This window comes from Musa acuminata, chromosome BXJ3-3 (genome assembly GCF_036884655.1).
Source record: "Musa acuminata AAA Group cultivar baxijiao chromosome BXJ3-3, Cavendish_Baxijiao_AAA, whole genome shotgun sequence".
Taxonomy (NCBI): Eukaryota; Viridiplantae; Streptophyta; class Magnoliopsida; order Zingiberales; family Musaceae; genus Musa; species Musa acuminata.
The window spans coordinates 962231-978229 of record NC_088351.1 but is presented as its reverse complement, the minus strand read 5'-3'; the positions used below and the strand labels follow the sequence as shown (position 1 = coordinate 978229).

General features: G+C 39.0%; 2 protein-coding genes and 1 pseudogene across 11 annotated transcripts; 1 reads left to right on the top strand and 2 right to left on the bottom strand.

Moving 5' to 3' along the window:
- Positions 1-2848: 2848 nt before the first annotated feature.
- LOC103977166 (RING-H2 finger protein ATL3) lies at positions 2849-5006 on the bottom strand. Of its 10 annotated transcripts, none has more exons than XM_065142381.1 (4): positions 4804-5006; positions 4632-4710; positions 4003-4196; positions 2849-3842 (listed from the first exon to the last, which is right to left on the bottom strand). In XM_065142381.1, exon 4 carries the CDS (start codon positions 3815-3817, stop codon positions 3080-3082), a length of 738 nt encoding a protein of 245 aa, XP_064998453.1. In that variant the 5' UTR covers positions 3818-3842; positions 4003-4196; positions 4632-4710; positions 4804-5006; the 3' UTR covers positions 2849-3079. The 10 variants fall into 10 exon arrangements, with proteins under 10 accessions (XP_064998453.1, XP_064998452.1, XP_064998446.1 ...); XM_065142380.1 differs by having other exon boundaries at positions 2849-3829; XM_065142374.1 differs by having other exon boundaries at positions 2849-4300.
- A 2019-nt stretch (positions 5007-7025) lies between these two features.
- Positions 7026-11906, top strand: LOC135584305 (uncharacterized; the record flags this gene model as incomplete). The annotated part of the gene is made up of 3 exons (XM_009392880.3): positions 7026-7461; positions 10436-10473; positions 10567-11906. Coding segments are annotated over 3 exons (1401 nt in total), but the record flags the coding sequence as incomplete, so codon positions are not given.
- Positions 11907-12188: 282 nt separating this feature from the next.
- LOC135633228 (uncharacterized) lies at positions 12189-15248 on the bottom strand (annotated as a pseudogene).
- Positions 15249-15999: the final 751 nt, after the last annotated feature.

The window sequence follows — 15999 nt, the reverse complement described above, 5'->3', positions numbered from 1 at the left end:
AGAATTTAGAGCCCTTACAGCAAGACCACATGAACGATGTCTCATATGAAATCCGATTTCAGGTCTTCGAGTGAGGTACGTTTTCTGGTCATGACATTTATCATCAGAGAGAGCAGATCGGATCTGACAAAGCCATTTACCTGCAGGTTGATCTCGGAAGTCTGTTGTCACAGTAAACACACATGTCACCATGAACAGGCTGTTGTTTGTGCATGCACGGGTGCACATTAACCATTGATATGAAAAGCTGATGCAGACAAGCTAACCTATGCAGCAAAAAGAGAGTTAGGATGGATCCACCTCGATTCTCGTGTGTTTGCAAGTGTTGTCTTGGTTGTTCATGATCAAAATGGTTGGACCCATCAGAGGTAACATAGAATCAAGATGAGTAGGCAGTGCTGTGTGTGAGAGAGAATTGGACGGCCAGAACCGAATGCATAATTGAAGAAGCTAAGAAACAGTCCAAGAGCAACTCTAGAGATCACTATCAGAAGTTGGCCACACCTTTGCAGTTGCATCAAGTAGGCCAGGAGATGTTTGGAGCAAGAAAAAGCTGAATTGAAAGGTCGATCCACTTCCATGGCTGAAGTTAAAGCTCTATGCTGAATATTCCTATCAGATTCCCACATCGGGTCGATCAATGAGAGGATTTGAATGTCTTAACCATCCAAGCTAGTGGATTATATGAGATCTGATGAGGAAATAATGATCAAAATCTGACTTACAAGATCCATGATTTGCCAATAAATAGTGTGGGTTTGATACATCTGCTCATTAAACAGATGTACAGATCTGGTGGATATATTATTAAGCCATCATCTATCCTATCTATCCCCTACCATAGGATTGCTGACAGCACTGACTTATTTGCTTACTTACTGCTAAACCTATCTTCTTCTTCTTCTTCTTCTTCTTCTTCTCCATGTTTGGTTTCTGCCAATGGTGGGCAGATGTCACTTTGCTGGAACTAATCATAGGTGGTTGAACATTAGAGAGGACAAACAATTGGTGAGTCTTCATGAGACAAACTTTTGGAGTCCTCTGACCTTTACCGACTGCACAATTCTCCAGAGGGAAAGAACAAGTTGTCATGGACTACAGGTCACACTTCTGAAGCATTTATCTTTGGCTGGTGGAGATGAAGATATTGGAACATCACTTGTTAGGTAGTGCCCTTTCTGTGGAGTAGCATGCAAAGCTGCATAGGTTGTTTCTACTGCTGAATCAAGCAATTGAAGCTCTTGAAACTTTGTACACCCAACCAAAAATCTTCTACCTTGTCATCTGCATCAATTTTTGTGAGAGAAGGCTTTTCAGCAACACTGCATTTGTTGGGTAGTCCCCCTCATGTCACAAGTGGTGGGATCAGTATAATTTAAATATATAGTCAGCATGATAGCCACCCTAACATAATTATGACAATGGACCATGGAAAAAAAATATTATGCTCATATTACAAAAAAAAATATATTTTTTCATCTATAAAAATTATTATTTTATTATTATTATAAAAGTTAGATATTATTTACTCGTGATTTCACTTTTCATTTCAGTATTAATTAACTTGAACGTCGAATGGATCTTGTCGGATACTCATATCTATCGATTCTTTGACAAACATGAGTTACCCCTTTAATTATCTCGAATCTGGAGTGATTGGAACATCACCATGTAACTTGTTACGCAAGAAATAGCACAAGAAGAAGGAAAAAAAGAGAATGATCACGAATTGGAAAATAGTGGCAGTTCCATTGGAGGAGAATAAATGATGGATGAACAGATGATATTTGGTATCTTCTAATTGACAGTTCCCTGACTCGTTATCTTTTATGGCCTCATGCTCTGCAACTCCAAAACTTCCTTTCACGTTCTATGCTCTGGCCACGTCCGCTTCCACTCGACATGGTCGGCTGTACTGCCGGAGTGCGTGGTCGCCGCAGCTACGGAGACGCACGGCCAAGAACCCGTCGCCACTGTTCTGCCGCTTGTCGTCTCACTGGGCGTCTCGCAGCTCGAGAACAAAGAGGTGGACCTCCCTGTCTCTGCATTCACTTTGGGCAGATTCCGAGAGAGGAATGTGATAGCAGCAGTAACATCTTACAGAAACCTTATATTACCTCTCACTCAATCATAGTTAGATTTGGACGGAGGCTAAATCGAGAGTACGATGTTTTTTTTTTTTCTAGTTGAATTGAAGCATAATAAAAAAAAACTTGAATTCAATTTAGTATAATTGTTTTTCAGTTTGTATAGATTAACTCAAATCTTCTCACATTTCAAATATGATATTGAAATAATAGCATTATGAATTTTCCATTTGAAGAATTTAAGTCTTAGTCTACCACCAGAGTCACTCGTCATATCTAATATTAGATTAGTTTCGATATTATTTATCATGATCTACTCGATAGATTCATCAGGAATCCTGTAGTCCGAATTCAATGATAGTACATCCATCTAATCTTGGGTGATGAATGTGTGCGTGAAATCTCAAGTGATCATATGATTATAATCTGAATGAAGAAATAATTGACCTGTTTCTCTCTTCAAAGAAAAAGGATGGAGAGAATAGGATGCTGGAAGCCACCCATTGGAACATGTCGGTCAAGATATCTACCACTCTCAGAGCTATCAATTTGTGGTTCAAAAGCAATTTGGATAAGATCAATGGGATTGTTCAGTGGTCTGGTCAGTTGGCATATCAACATAGATCAGAATCTGGAAGCTCCATTTTGCATAGATGTCTTCACAGATTAGCTGAATCATGAAATTAACAGTAATATCTGTGGATGATCCATCATTTCCATCAACGGCACAACAAGTAAAAAACGATCCCATAAGAGGAGGAGAAAGAAAAGCACGAGTGATCTTTGCCATAAAGAGAACTCAGTATCAAATGTTCCGACATGGATTGACTTAGATTTACAAAAGAAGCAGCAAAAGTGCAGAAGCTATAATCCTCTGCTTGCAACTCCTAAATGCCTTGAGACACTGTACAGATGTAATGGAAATGTAGATGATGAAAAGCTTCGTTTGTTTCAGTGGAAGAACAATGCTTTCTGCATCATGCAGCCTTTTATCAAACGGGAAGACGTCCCTGCTCGACGTCGCATTCTCGACTACTGCAGGAAGCGCCGCCCGTCCTGCTTCCACAAATCAGCAGCCTTCGCAACGACCTCAACGTTGCTGCCGAAGAATTCAGGGTTTGGAATCCGTCCACTGCTATTCTTGGTGTCTCAGACACCGACACAACCGGCGGACTACCTGAAGGAGGATCGGAAGGGCTCGTGCTCCGGCCAGCTTGATCCTCTATCTCCGGCGGCGGTTCCTCCGAGTGGAAGAGGCCAGGAACCGATTCAGCGGCGGAACCAGCCTCTTGGGGCTTCTCGTGCACCACGGGGCTCCGGCAGAGAGGACAGGTGGAGTGGGAGGAGAACCACGCGTCGATGCACTCGATGTGGAAGGCGTGGCCGCACGTAGGCAGCAGCCTCGCGGCCTCGCCCCGCGACAGTTCGCAGAGGCAGACCGCGCACTCCAGGCCCTCCTTGCAGTCCCCGGCGCGGACCACTACCGAAGGGAGAGCCCCCACGGCGGCGGCGGCGTCTAGGCCGCTTCGCTGCTGGTCAGCCGCTGGCTCGGCCAAGCGGCCGCGGATGCTGACCGGGATGGCGCCCCAGTAGCGCTTGGCACGCAGGTACAGGAAGAAGACGAGGACGAAGAGCGCGGTGGAGGCGATGACTCCCGCGACCATGACCACGGTGGTCGCCGACACGGACGGCCTGTGGACGCCGGTCATCGACTGCTCTATTCCGGACATCGGACTCAGAATCTACAACACCAAGCTGTAGCCAATGATCCCTTTGTGAAGAATCTTGGAATAAGCTCTACGACAGACGAAATGGCAAGAAGATAACTGTGTTCACAGACGAGATGAACACTGGAAGCATGTGATGTGAGTAGTGGGTGACTTCTATATGGATTGCAAGACCAAAGAAAGCTCACACTTTTGCTTCAGCTTTAGCTTTTTGCTGCTGCCGCACCATCTCATGCACTCTGCTGCTGCTTTTTGAGCGATGGTGGATATGTGGAGAGATCTATTGGTGGAATTGTCGTTATCTTGTTCGGTACAAGTCCGTAGTGGGTTGTGGAAGTACAACTCTGGCCTTTGCAGCGTCAGCAATGGTTCGTCGAAGAATCTGCCCATGTCATAGCGCACAAATCACAAAACAGTCAACATGATACCTACCAAATTGTTGCGTCGAGTAGATCGAATAGGAATCCATCACAGATCGAATCTGACCTAGAAAAAGTAAGTAGATTCTTATGTATCTAATTCTTGAGGTTACATTGACATGGAAGACACTGAACACACATAGCAAATGATACGAACCAGCAACTTTGAAGATGACAAGCATATACTGCTCAGTTCAATTTACTAGTTGTAGAGGAGAGAAGCAAGACTGATGGAGATGCTAGATTAAGGATCGAGCAGGCATTTTGAGTAGATATGTCACTTCATAAAATGCCTACTTATACCATACGACATTCGCAATTTTGAGCAGAACAATGAGAATTCTATGAATGCATTTCGCAGAAAGCACAAGTTTTGAGCACTGGCGGAGTTTGCTTACACGGATACGATGACCGTGGTCGCTCCGAACGCCGGGTAAGCAGATCCTGAGGCAGAATTGGCAGCGCCCGTCCCGAGAGCTGCACGGCACAAAGTCAATTCCTCTAATGTTCTTCGTGTATGCAAAACATCGAACAACTAGAGGGCGTAACATAAAGAGAGAGGATACAAACAAGCGGGTCTGCACCGAGTCCAATCGGTCTTCTGGAACAGTCTTCGCTTCTGCTGCCTGCTCTCCAAGCTCTGAGACGGAGAGTCCGTCGACGGGTTCGCCGCCATCCGCCTCTCGTCTCTGGGACCTTCGCTTCGTCTTGGCGGCGACTGGCAGGAGCGTTTCGGAGCCGTGGCGATGACGAAGCGGGCGGGCTCAAGAAATAGCATAATAGAATAAGTTATATATATATATATATATATATATATAACTTATTATATGTTTTGTAGCTCAAATAAATTATTATTTATAGTTAAAAAGTTATTAAATTAAGTGTTTTAGAAGGATATTCAGAACATGATTCTATCTCTCCCAAAAGTCAATAATTTTTTATATATATTTCATTATATATAAGTTTGAGTTTTCTTCATAAATAGAATTCTTAGTTTCAAAATGCACAAAAACAAAAAATTATCATATATAATTATGATTTAAATCGAAGTGGGTGGGCTCAAGAAATAGCATAATAATAAGTTTTATATACACACACACACACACACACACACACACACACACATATATATATATATATATATATATATATATATATATATATATATATATATATATATATATATATGTATATGTATATGTATATGTATATATACATGTGTGTATATATATGTATATGTATATATATACATGTATATATATATACATATATACATATATATAACTTATTATATGTTTTGTAGCTCAAATAAATTATTATTTATAGTTAAAAAGTGATTAAATTAAGTGTTTTAGAAGGATATTTAGAACATGATTCTATCTCTCCCAAAAGTCAATAATTTTTTGTATATATTTCATTATATATAAGTTTGAGTTTTCTCCGGAAATAGAATTCTTATTTTCAAAACGCACAAAAACAAAAAATTATCATATATAATTATGATTTAAATCGAACAAGTTCGATCGATTCAATGTTAAATAGGTTTATGATATTTTTAGTGTAACAATTTTGATTACATATATAATAATGGTAATTCGAATCCTTTAAAAAATTATCATGATGATAAGAATTTTAAAAAAAAAATTAGGTATTTTGTATGATTTATGTATTTTTATAAATAAAAAAATATTTTTTATAAAATATAAATTAGATAAGATTTAAAAACAGAATCTTAGATAAATTATCAAAATATTTATTAAATAAAACTATTATTGTTCAAACTTTAAGTAAGAAAATCGAGTATTTTAGATGGATATTAGTGACATGAGCATATTTGTTATATTAAAAATCATATAATGATAAATATAATATTGGGAGACTTGCAATGATAGATATATGTAAAGCCTCTTTTATTGAAGTCAATATAAAAAGGGGGTATTAGTGGAATACTACTCATTATGTTACTCTCTCCCACTCCAAAACTGTCTTTTTTATAGCCTTTTTCTTCTTCTGTTCCTCCCACTTTGAAACCCACTTTCTTATTTCGCTTCGCGTCTACTAAAAGATTAGGGTTTTTTTGGGTTTCCCTTCGACTCCGCCTCCTGTTCGGCCCTGCTTTTGTGGTTTCCATGGCGCGCACTCTCTTGTCGCTCCGTTTTGTCCTCCGATAACCCTGTAAGTTGTTCCCTTTGGTACGGAAAAGAAATAGATTTGTTAAGGTTTTTTGACTTTTATGGATTAGTCGATGTTGGATTTCTTCATCCAACCTGGAAATCTTGGAGATTCAAGGTAGGTCTGAGGGGTTTATGTTGATGTTTCCGTTTGCATCTGTTTAGGTTTATTTCCTGCATCGACAATTGCTGCTGATCATTTCGAGCGCCTCTTTAGGTTAAAGATTGAATCTTGTTGGGGGTTATGGGTGATTCGGTTTTTCTTTTTGTGTACCTTTCTTGATTTTAGTATCTGAAACATGCACGCGGCTGTCTTCTTACTTGGTTGCTAAGTTGCAGTTTTACTTGCTTCTTTAGGGTTGGATTTAGAGCTGCAAATCATTGAGGGTTTTGAGTTCTACATTTCTGTAGAGTAGATTTTAGTATCTGGAACATGCACAGAGCTTTAGTAGGTGTGTTCTTCTTTCCTTTGGTTGCTAAGATGCAGTTTTACTTGCTTCTTCAGGATTGGAGGTAAAGCTGCAAGTCGTTTGTGGTTTTGATTGCTACATTTCTGTGTAGTACAGTCGAGAGGGGTTATTTTTATGTGATGTGCTTCTGATTGTGTTTGTGATAGAGTGATTAAAAGAAGAGAATTTTGATTCTCGTGGGATCTTAAAGTTAATAGCTAAGATAGGGTCGCTTTGCTGTGTGGCCGCAAGGCCACATGGGTCTAGCACCACCAGTAGGGAATGGTCTGTGGGTCGCAATGAACCATTTTGGCTGACAAACTCGAGCATCTCACCACCCTTGTCGACGAGATGGGATTATCGTTTCCATTCTGAAGGGCTCTCGTTTGGCTCTCAAGGAGATGGTGGAGTTGCACGTTATGTATCATCTCGTTCATCAAATAGTAAAAGTAGCAGGAGCTGGGGGAGGGGTGATTCTCCTGGAAATCATCAATTTTCTGCCTCTGATGGTGCAATTTCGTATATCAGTAGCCCTTCTGATAGCTTCCAAAATCATCAATTGACACCAGCACCCACACAAGGGGCTAATGTTGAAGAGTTTGTTGGAGGTACTCTTCGATTTGGAGTATTATTGCTTTTATTTTGTGTATTTTGGTGTTTATGAGGATAAAGTGCTTTGGTATTTGTTATCTTGCCACTGTAAATCTTGTATGCTTGAAGTAACGCAAAATTGTAATGTATTGTAGTTCATTGCAGATTAGACCATACAATTATTTGCATATCATCAAGTTTCATAAGGACGCTAGCTGATATATTGATTTAGCATCTCTATTAGTGAATTTATCTTAAGGAAAAAATTTTAGTGTTTCAAGCATAGCATGCTTGTACCATTCTGAAAGCTATCGGAGAGATTGTGGTGAATTGACGTAGGTTCGTTTATGATATATATTGCAGAGAAGAAATCTGAAAATAATAAGGAATTCATTATGTGTGTTTAATCTTCTCTGTGTAAGTTACTACTCATTCTGCTTCGTGTTTCTGTCTTGGAATGCACCATCATTTGCACTAAACAAACTTTTTGGACATTTCAAAAAAGAATAGTATTCTAGTCATTGTCATTGCGCCAATACCTATAATGCTACATCTTTAATGCTACATAACTAATTTATTGGTTAACTGAAATATAGTTTATCATGAGGTGAATGCCTACAAGGGATTCTAGGTAAGGAGCGACACCTTTGTCTGATAAGCTGACTCTGAAAGGGACATCTCCTATATGCCTTTCCATGATAGGTTTATTTCTGTCTTGCATACTTCAAGTGCATTCCATCTGCGAACAGAGTGTGACCTCCTGTTTGACTCGGTTGAACCTGTAAACCTTGCCTTCCTTTTATTTTGGTTTAATGGTTAGTCTGTTCTTCAGAACATTATACGAACCCCCCAGATGGGTCATGCACGTCAAGATGAGACAGATTGATGGAACATAAGAGGTTGAAGAATGATAAAGTAATACTATATATAGAAATCTATCCAAATCTTCTTCTACTTTATTTTCCTCACTTAATGTTCCTACTCAATCCTTAGAAAATAAAGGTTTTAGATTAAGTAGGACTAAAACTGAATATATGAGATGCAATCTTAGTAATTCTAGGAATATGCAAGAAAATATAGTTAAGTTGAATGGACTGAAAGTTCTTTTAAGTAAAAATTTTAGGTATCTTCGATCAATTATTCAACAAGATGGATAGATCGATAAAAAAAAAATATTCATAGAGTAAAAATAGGATGGTTATAATGATGAGAGGCATCAAGAGTCTTGTGTGATCATCCGATATCTTTGAGAATAAAAAAAAAATTATGACAGTTGTGAGAGTAACAATGCTTTATGATGAGAGAAAATCGTTTAAGATGGTATGAGCATGTGCTTAGAAAACCTCCGGATGTAGAAGAACTGAAATGATTAATGTTAGTGGTATGAGGAGAGATAGAGAAAGACCTAAAAAGACTTTAATAGAAACTATGAATAAAGATTCAATTGCTCTAAACTTAACTAGATATATGACTCTTTCCAGATCTCAATGGCAGCAAAAGATCAATGTAGCTGACCCCAAGTAGTTGGGGTTTTCGGCTTTGTTGTTGTTGTTTTTCTAAAAGGGGAGACTCAAATGTATAAGACTTCTGGCAACACAAGATTTAATGAGTGTCAACATTTTCAGCCTTACTCTCGAGCAAAGAAGTTTGCATGACTTGATACATAATCACCAAGTCACAACACTGAGGCTTGCCATTATTGACCACTATCTCTTCTCCTAGGCAAGCAGTTGTCTAAAAAACTAATAGCAACTTTGATCATGCCCTCCATAGTGGAAGGATAGGATTGAACTTCTAGATTAATCCCACTGTTCTGTTTGTTGGTTGGTAGCATGGTACATGTTCTGCTACTATAAGTTTTGTCCTTGTGCTACAATAGTTTGCAGTGAGCTGGTGCTTCTAATTAGTATCATTATAAAACATAGCAATTCTAAATTAATAGTAACATTGACTGTGATGAACCAGGGACATCTGCTTAAAATTAATTCATCTCTGGGGTGGAACCGGAGGTTGCAAGTGGGACTAGTGGAGTTTTAAAAATTGACCAATTTGTATTGGACTTGATCTGATTTGATCGCCATAAAATTCAAGATGTTTTGGGATGAGATATTTTCAGTCCACTGTGGTCCTAGCCATTTCCAGCCAATTTTATTCAACTTTTTTGTTATTGATTGATCCTAGCCATTCTTAAGGTGATTCCTGTCATCCTTGAGCTCATTTTAACAGTTTCTCGGTATATGTAGCCAATTTCAGCAGAAAATGATTCCTTTTTCTCCTAGCTGAGCCAGCATATACTGATTGTTACCTGCCAGCCTGACTGGACTAAATCTGATTTTAATCAATTTTGACTCAACAGTCTTTTCTTGATCCCAGAGTCCAATATCAATTTTGGACTGACTCCAATATTTTGAGCCTTGCTATTAGGTTTCTTCAGATTTGATATCAAATGAAGTCTGGGAGAAAACTTGGAAACTCTGGGAGTATTTTAAAAGACAGCTGCTAGTGCACCTCTTCCATGTTCCCCTTTATGTTAGGGCACCTGGATCCTTTAGTATTATAAAACTAATCTTAACAAGAACATGGGGACTATTTTGCTATGTTGGTTTGATATTGCCTAAAATACATTTTGTATAATTCCTTTAAACAGCTAGAGAACATGATGAAAATTTATGGATGTACTTGAAAAGCATAAAACAAGAATTGGAACCCATGAGGCTCAAGCTTGACCTATTATTGGCTCATTCTAATCCCTAGTTAGATTCATTTCCCTGTGATTTATCAGTTGACTGTTTCATGTGCTTTATCTTGGTTGGATATTATGCTTCCTGTTATTCCATTGACAATTTTGTCCTTATTATATCATACAATTTGATCTGGACATGTTTTGACTGCCAAAAGCATATGCATACTACATATCTGTAATCTGTATATGTATCTTGAAATTCTGTTAATGATATATCTTCAACTGAAAGCTGTTTCACTGATTACCAGATCCAGCGTCTGGACCTCTGATCTCATCATTGGTGGAGGTATTTCAACTGCAATGCAATGAGCACAAATAATATATCCTGTATTATGCTGAGTTTCTACAATATGGACTAATTTGTGCTCTGGTCCTGCAGGGAACTCTAGGATTCTCATCTTTTAATGGTTCCATTTCTTCCCGTTCAGATGGCAGTGAATATGATCCTATATCAAAATCCCACAGTTCTGCCCGCCGCAGCTTCTCAAATCATCGGTTTTTCATGTCAAAGCCCATTCATCCTGTATCATTCCCTGACCACATTACTGGAATTGAAGAACAAAATCATACTGTTGGTTCTACAATCTCCAGCAGCAGTCTACATTCTGATCATAGGTCCACCAGACCGCTGCCAGAGCTTCATTCTCTTTGGTTCTCAGAGATTGGTGCCAACCTTCCAAGGGAATCAGTGCGTTGGAGTAGCACTGGCAGTGTTGACTTCACAGGCATCTCTGAACAATTGGAACCTGAGGTGGGTTATCCATATAATGCTGTGCCTGAGGTTTCCAAATGTGGACTTTGTGAGAGGTTATTGTCTCAAAGATCACCATGGGGTTCTCGCCGGATTGTTCGTAGCGGAGATATGCCAGTAGTTAGTGTCCTGTCATGTGGGCATGTGTATCATGCTGAATGCTTAGAGCGGGTCACACCTAAGACGTACAAACATGATCCGCCTTGCCCGCTTTGCACGAAGCCAGACAAGAATGTTCCAGACCAGTGGGCGGTTTGCCTGGCGAAAAATAGAATTCCAAGGTTAAGATCACCAAGGGGAGAAGGGCCTTCGAGTATGTGGAGCTGCACACAGGTGGGAGATTGTGTAGAAGGGGCTTTACACACGCCAAACCAGAGTAAGATGATTTTGTCGAGTCGGAACCGTCTCAAGAGGCAGCTGTCACTGAAGGGAAATTCGGCCAAGGAACGAGCAGAGAATTTGAAGAAAAGTGGGCTCTGTCCATCCAATGTTTTTCAAGGAGGAATACGAGTGGGTCAAGGAACATCTTGGTGCTCCTCGTCATCAGACATCTAGCCATGGCTAACAAGATGGTGCAGCCGTGTCACAAGTAGGAACATAAAAGCCATGCTTCCCCAAGTAGTCAATCCATGAACAAAATGTGAACCGGTTTGTCTGACTGGCAGTTGTGGTCGCTTCTTTTGTGTCATGGTTTCGCAGTTATTGTGAAGTTTGAGTGCGCCGGGTGATTTTTTTGTAAAAGCTTTAAATTAGGGCATGGGAATGTGCTTCCATTTTCAGGTTTTTCAGTGTTGGTGATGCCCTAAAACTTTAACATGTCATTCTGGAAGTGTATTGGCTTCAAATCATAACTCATGGGTAGGTTTCCTCGGGCATTCCCAGTCTTGTATCTGAAGCAAGTTTGTTACCCTTGCTTTTATCTCGGTATGTATGCCACTTGCACCTAATATAATATTCTTAGAAACTTAGTTATCTGGATTTAAGTATGATACATTTTTTTCTACAAGTGCTCATAACCTGAATCAGGCTTCAGATATGTTCCTCCTTGGGAGGGTTTGCTTCCTGTGATGATGATATATTCTACAGGAGAGCAAAATCGTTACTGATGTCTGCAGGGTTTACATACAAACCTGTTTTGTGCTGATGCCTGCAGGGTTTACATATGTCCAACTATCGTTCAGTACATAAAACAATCTGTTATAACATCAACACCAATAAAATCATGATCACATGAAGAGACTCGTATGATCGAAATCAAATTGATCACATCAATTTATTACGACATATCATATTAACTTTCATCGACAGTGCCTCAAATGTTTTGAGAGATACATGCCTCAAATCAGGCCTCCATTGCTGTGACATGAAATAAAACAGAACACTAGAGAATCTGAGAGCCATTACTGAGTTATCAGGATGTGATCCTGATCAAAGCCAGCAATCTCGAGTCCTCGCACTGTGATGAACATGCATCCTTCAGCTCCTGATCAAAGACAGTGCTGGGACGACCTGCGATTTCATCCAGCTGAAATGGTCTAATTAAGAAATAGCTTCCAACAGATTTGATGGTTCTTTCTATAAAAGTTGATCTAGATGGGGCATGTTCTTTCATTCGGCACAAGAATTTAACATGAGATCGTGTCTGATATAGGAAGCATTGAGAATTCAGATTACTAGCATTCAGATAACCAGATCATCTATCTTAAATTTGAATGTAAAAATTGTTATTGGACTAGAAAATAATTTACATTTGATACATGGAGCAGAGCTTCAACAACAAAAAAAGTTGAGGAAAAAACTGACAGAAGATGATAGCAAAATTCTAATAGGAATCGACATACAAACATGCATACAAAGTGCAATAACAACCAGAGTTTTGGTGGGTTTTGCAGCATAAAGAATAATGCCATTCATGTGATGATCTATAACTGAACAAAGATTTGATACTTTTACCAAGTGGCATAACCTTGAGGGATGACAACTATAGTTCACACCCTGTGTAAGTTGGATGAACAGAGGACTCAAAAGTGTTACAATCACTTAGCTAGTCAACTCAACAGTCGTATCGAAATCATCTCACCATCAAACTTGTACATGCAGTTTATCAGGAAACTGACAAGTCACCGTTTTTTTTTTTTTTGAGGGAACAAATAGAACTTTTCTTTTCCAAAATGACAATATAATACCCCTTAAGTAACACAAAGATCATTTTTTTTAACAAGTTATTGAAATAATGATCAATATAAGGCAGTTATAAAGGAAAATCTCAGCATCAATTATAAGAATGTTCACATTTCCAAGAGAAATAGACTGATCTAGAGCTATACCAATCGATATTTCAGAGCACAGGAGGGAAGCTTCAAGTATTCCATATTCTATATATCATAATCCCATAGAAATGATGTGTGATGGATCCATCACTCTTTAATTATGGACTGACCATTTCCACCAAACTTGTGGTTATTAAATACATAATCTGAAAATAAGGATAAAGGAGTATCATTTTAAGAGATATGATAATAGATAAATGACAACACAATCTGACAAGACGAGATGCTTCGTTCTCATAAACAAGATAATTGATACAAGTCTTAATTTCATGACTTTTCAGATAATTGTGAGTGTGATAAACAAGTCATCTCAAGTTATTTGAAATGCAAAATGAACCTCCATAAATATAATTGTAAGTGCCAGAGGGATATATTCCCATGATCTTTTTGGAATGTCACCAAGAACTACATATCAAAGTTTAAGTATGGTTTAGCTTTGACAAAAAGAAAAACAACTACATCTGCTCAATTAAGGTTGAAATAGAATCCACAAACATCTGAAAGAGACCAATTTACTCAGAATCAGTTGGCATCTCAGCATCCTTTTGTTAGAGGTATCACAATATATCCTATGATGATAAGTTTAGTTTACAAAAGTATCATGAACCAGTATTCCATTTATAAAAAATGGCAGGTGAGCGACAAGCAGATGTTGCAATTTACAAGCGAAGAAATAAGGAAATCATACATGTAAAGACAATTTAAATACCAAATAATGCTAAGCGTGTAATGAAGTAGCTTAAATTCATCCTGCATACCATTTTCACAGAGATGGAAGTCGCCAAATCCATGAAGCACCTCGCCATACAATTGGCCGGTCCATGATATATAGGGCGAGGATATGGTTGCAGCCCCGGAATAGCATTTTTATTGCAGATAACTATAGCAAGATGATTTGTCCCATCGTTAACTATACACCAGTTGTCTGCTGAGGTCCTGAGAAGCCTTTCCTCTAAATGTAGTCGCTCTAGAATAGGCACAGCTGCCATTCTAAGAAAGTAAGAAAGTTCATGCAGGGCAGACCGGCATTTCCAGCTTGAGCTCAAGTCATTCTCAAATAATGAAGTATGGTGATAATTCTCTCTTTTTCCTTCAAATCATATACAAGCAGCTATCGGATGTCTCCCAAGCTGCATCAAGATTAAATTACTGCTGCTGCTCGGAATCCAAAATTCCATCACTAATTAATTGAAAACTTTTTTTAAATCTGAAGAAGAAACGGAGAGGATTGTAAGAGAATCCTGAACATAAACATGTCATGAGTATCTTGTAATCTTCTTATAATTGACATCATCAGAAGCTTATATAACTAAAATTTAGATCTCTCTCAGCGTTCTGCCAACTAGAGGCAAAACGGAGGAACAAAATCAGAATCTTGAACATAACATGTCATGAGGGTCTTGCAAAGGTTGAATCTTTGCCAAGATTTTGCCAAAACATACTGTGTAGACAGGAAAGAGAAGTGACAACACGAGGGAGAAAAAGAATTAGAACATTAGATGTCTTAGGAGTCTTGCAATCATCATATCTTGAAGTAAAAAGTATCAGAAGCAAATTAGAGGAAGAGATCGGTGCATCGCGTACTTGAATGGGGAGATTAAGCAATCACCGTTGACACCGAAAGGCCGAGGAACGATGGGGAACGAACGAGGCAGGGTTACGACGCCCAAGGAATCCGGATATAAGGGCATTGAATCCGAGTCCGGATTCGATTTGAAACTTCGCTTCAGTCTCGAATTCATGTCTGGGTCAGGTGTCAAGCTCCAACCCGCGAGGTCGGCGTGTTGGAGCCACTCGCTGCTGCCGAAGCCCGCGTCTGGTATTAAGCAGAGAACCTGTGAGCATCAGGTTTAGAGTTAGGGATAGAACTGGGAGCGATCGGTGATGGAGTCGGAGCCCAGGGAGAGGGATGCCGGTGCTTATCGAGAGCAAAAGGACCTTATCGCTCTCTCTCTCTCTCTCTCTTCTTTGGTTCGAAATTTGAAGTTTCTTTTTTTATTCATTTTACCCACCAAGAATTCTGTTTGGGTAAATTTATGAAAAAACAGTCGGTAGGTTTGAGAATTTTTTTACGAAATGTTCCTATTTTCAAAAATTGTTAGAGAACACCAACTCTTTTAAAAAGATAGATTCTTTCTTTTTTCTTCGTCGCTAATCTAATCATTTGTATCTTCAGCTCTTGATTGTCTCTATAGGCTCCCGGTCCTCTCACCTTTTGTTGGTCATCTTCGTCATTTATATTATCGTCTTTAACGAAAGGGGTAACGAGTGAGGATGACGATAGCAATAGAGAAAGAGGGGAGGATAGGATAGCGATGCGAGACAATGGCTAAGGGCGAACAAGGGTAACAAGTGGAGGGTGGGAGTGCCTCTATGTGGAGAAGATTAGGGGCTCATGTGTCGAGGCACAAACGATCAGGTGTGAAGGTGATTCTCAACAATCCTCTTTTGTCCTCTACGATCATCATGAACATGTCAATCGATGAAGACAGATATAACTAAGGGGGTATGAGGGTAATGAACAAAAGGTGGAGGGAGCACACGTGGAGGTGGCTAAAGATAAAAAGAAAAGGGATAAAATCATTTTTTTTACTAAAGATGAAGTATTTTTGAAAAGTGCTCTACACAAATTTATCAAATTAGGAGTGTTTTTGAGAATTTATCTATTTTTTAATATGAAATGATTAAAATATTTTTATCAAAAAAATAGTTGGGTAGATCGGTTTTAAAA

Coding starts and splice junctions, on each gene's coding strand:
- LOC103977166 (XM_065142374.1), bottom strand. CDS start 3,817: ATGTCCGGAATAGAGCAGTCGATGACCGGCGTCCACAGGCCGTCCGTG.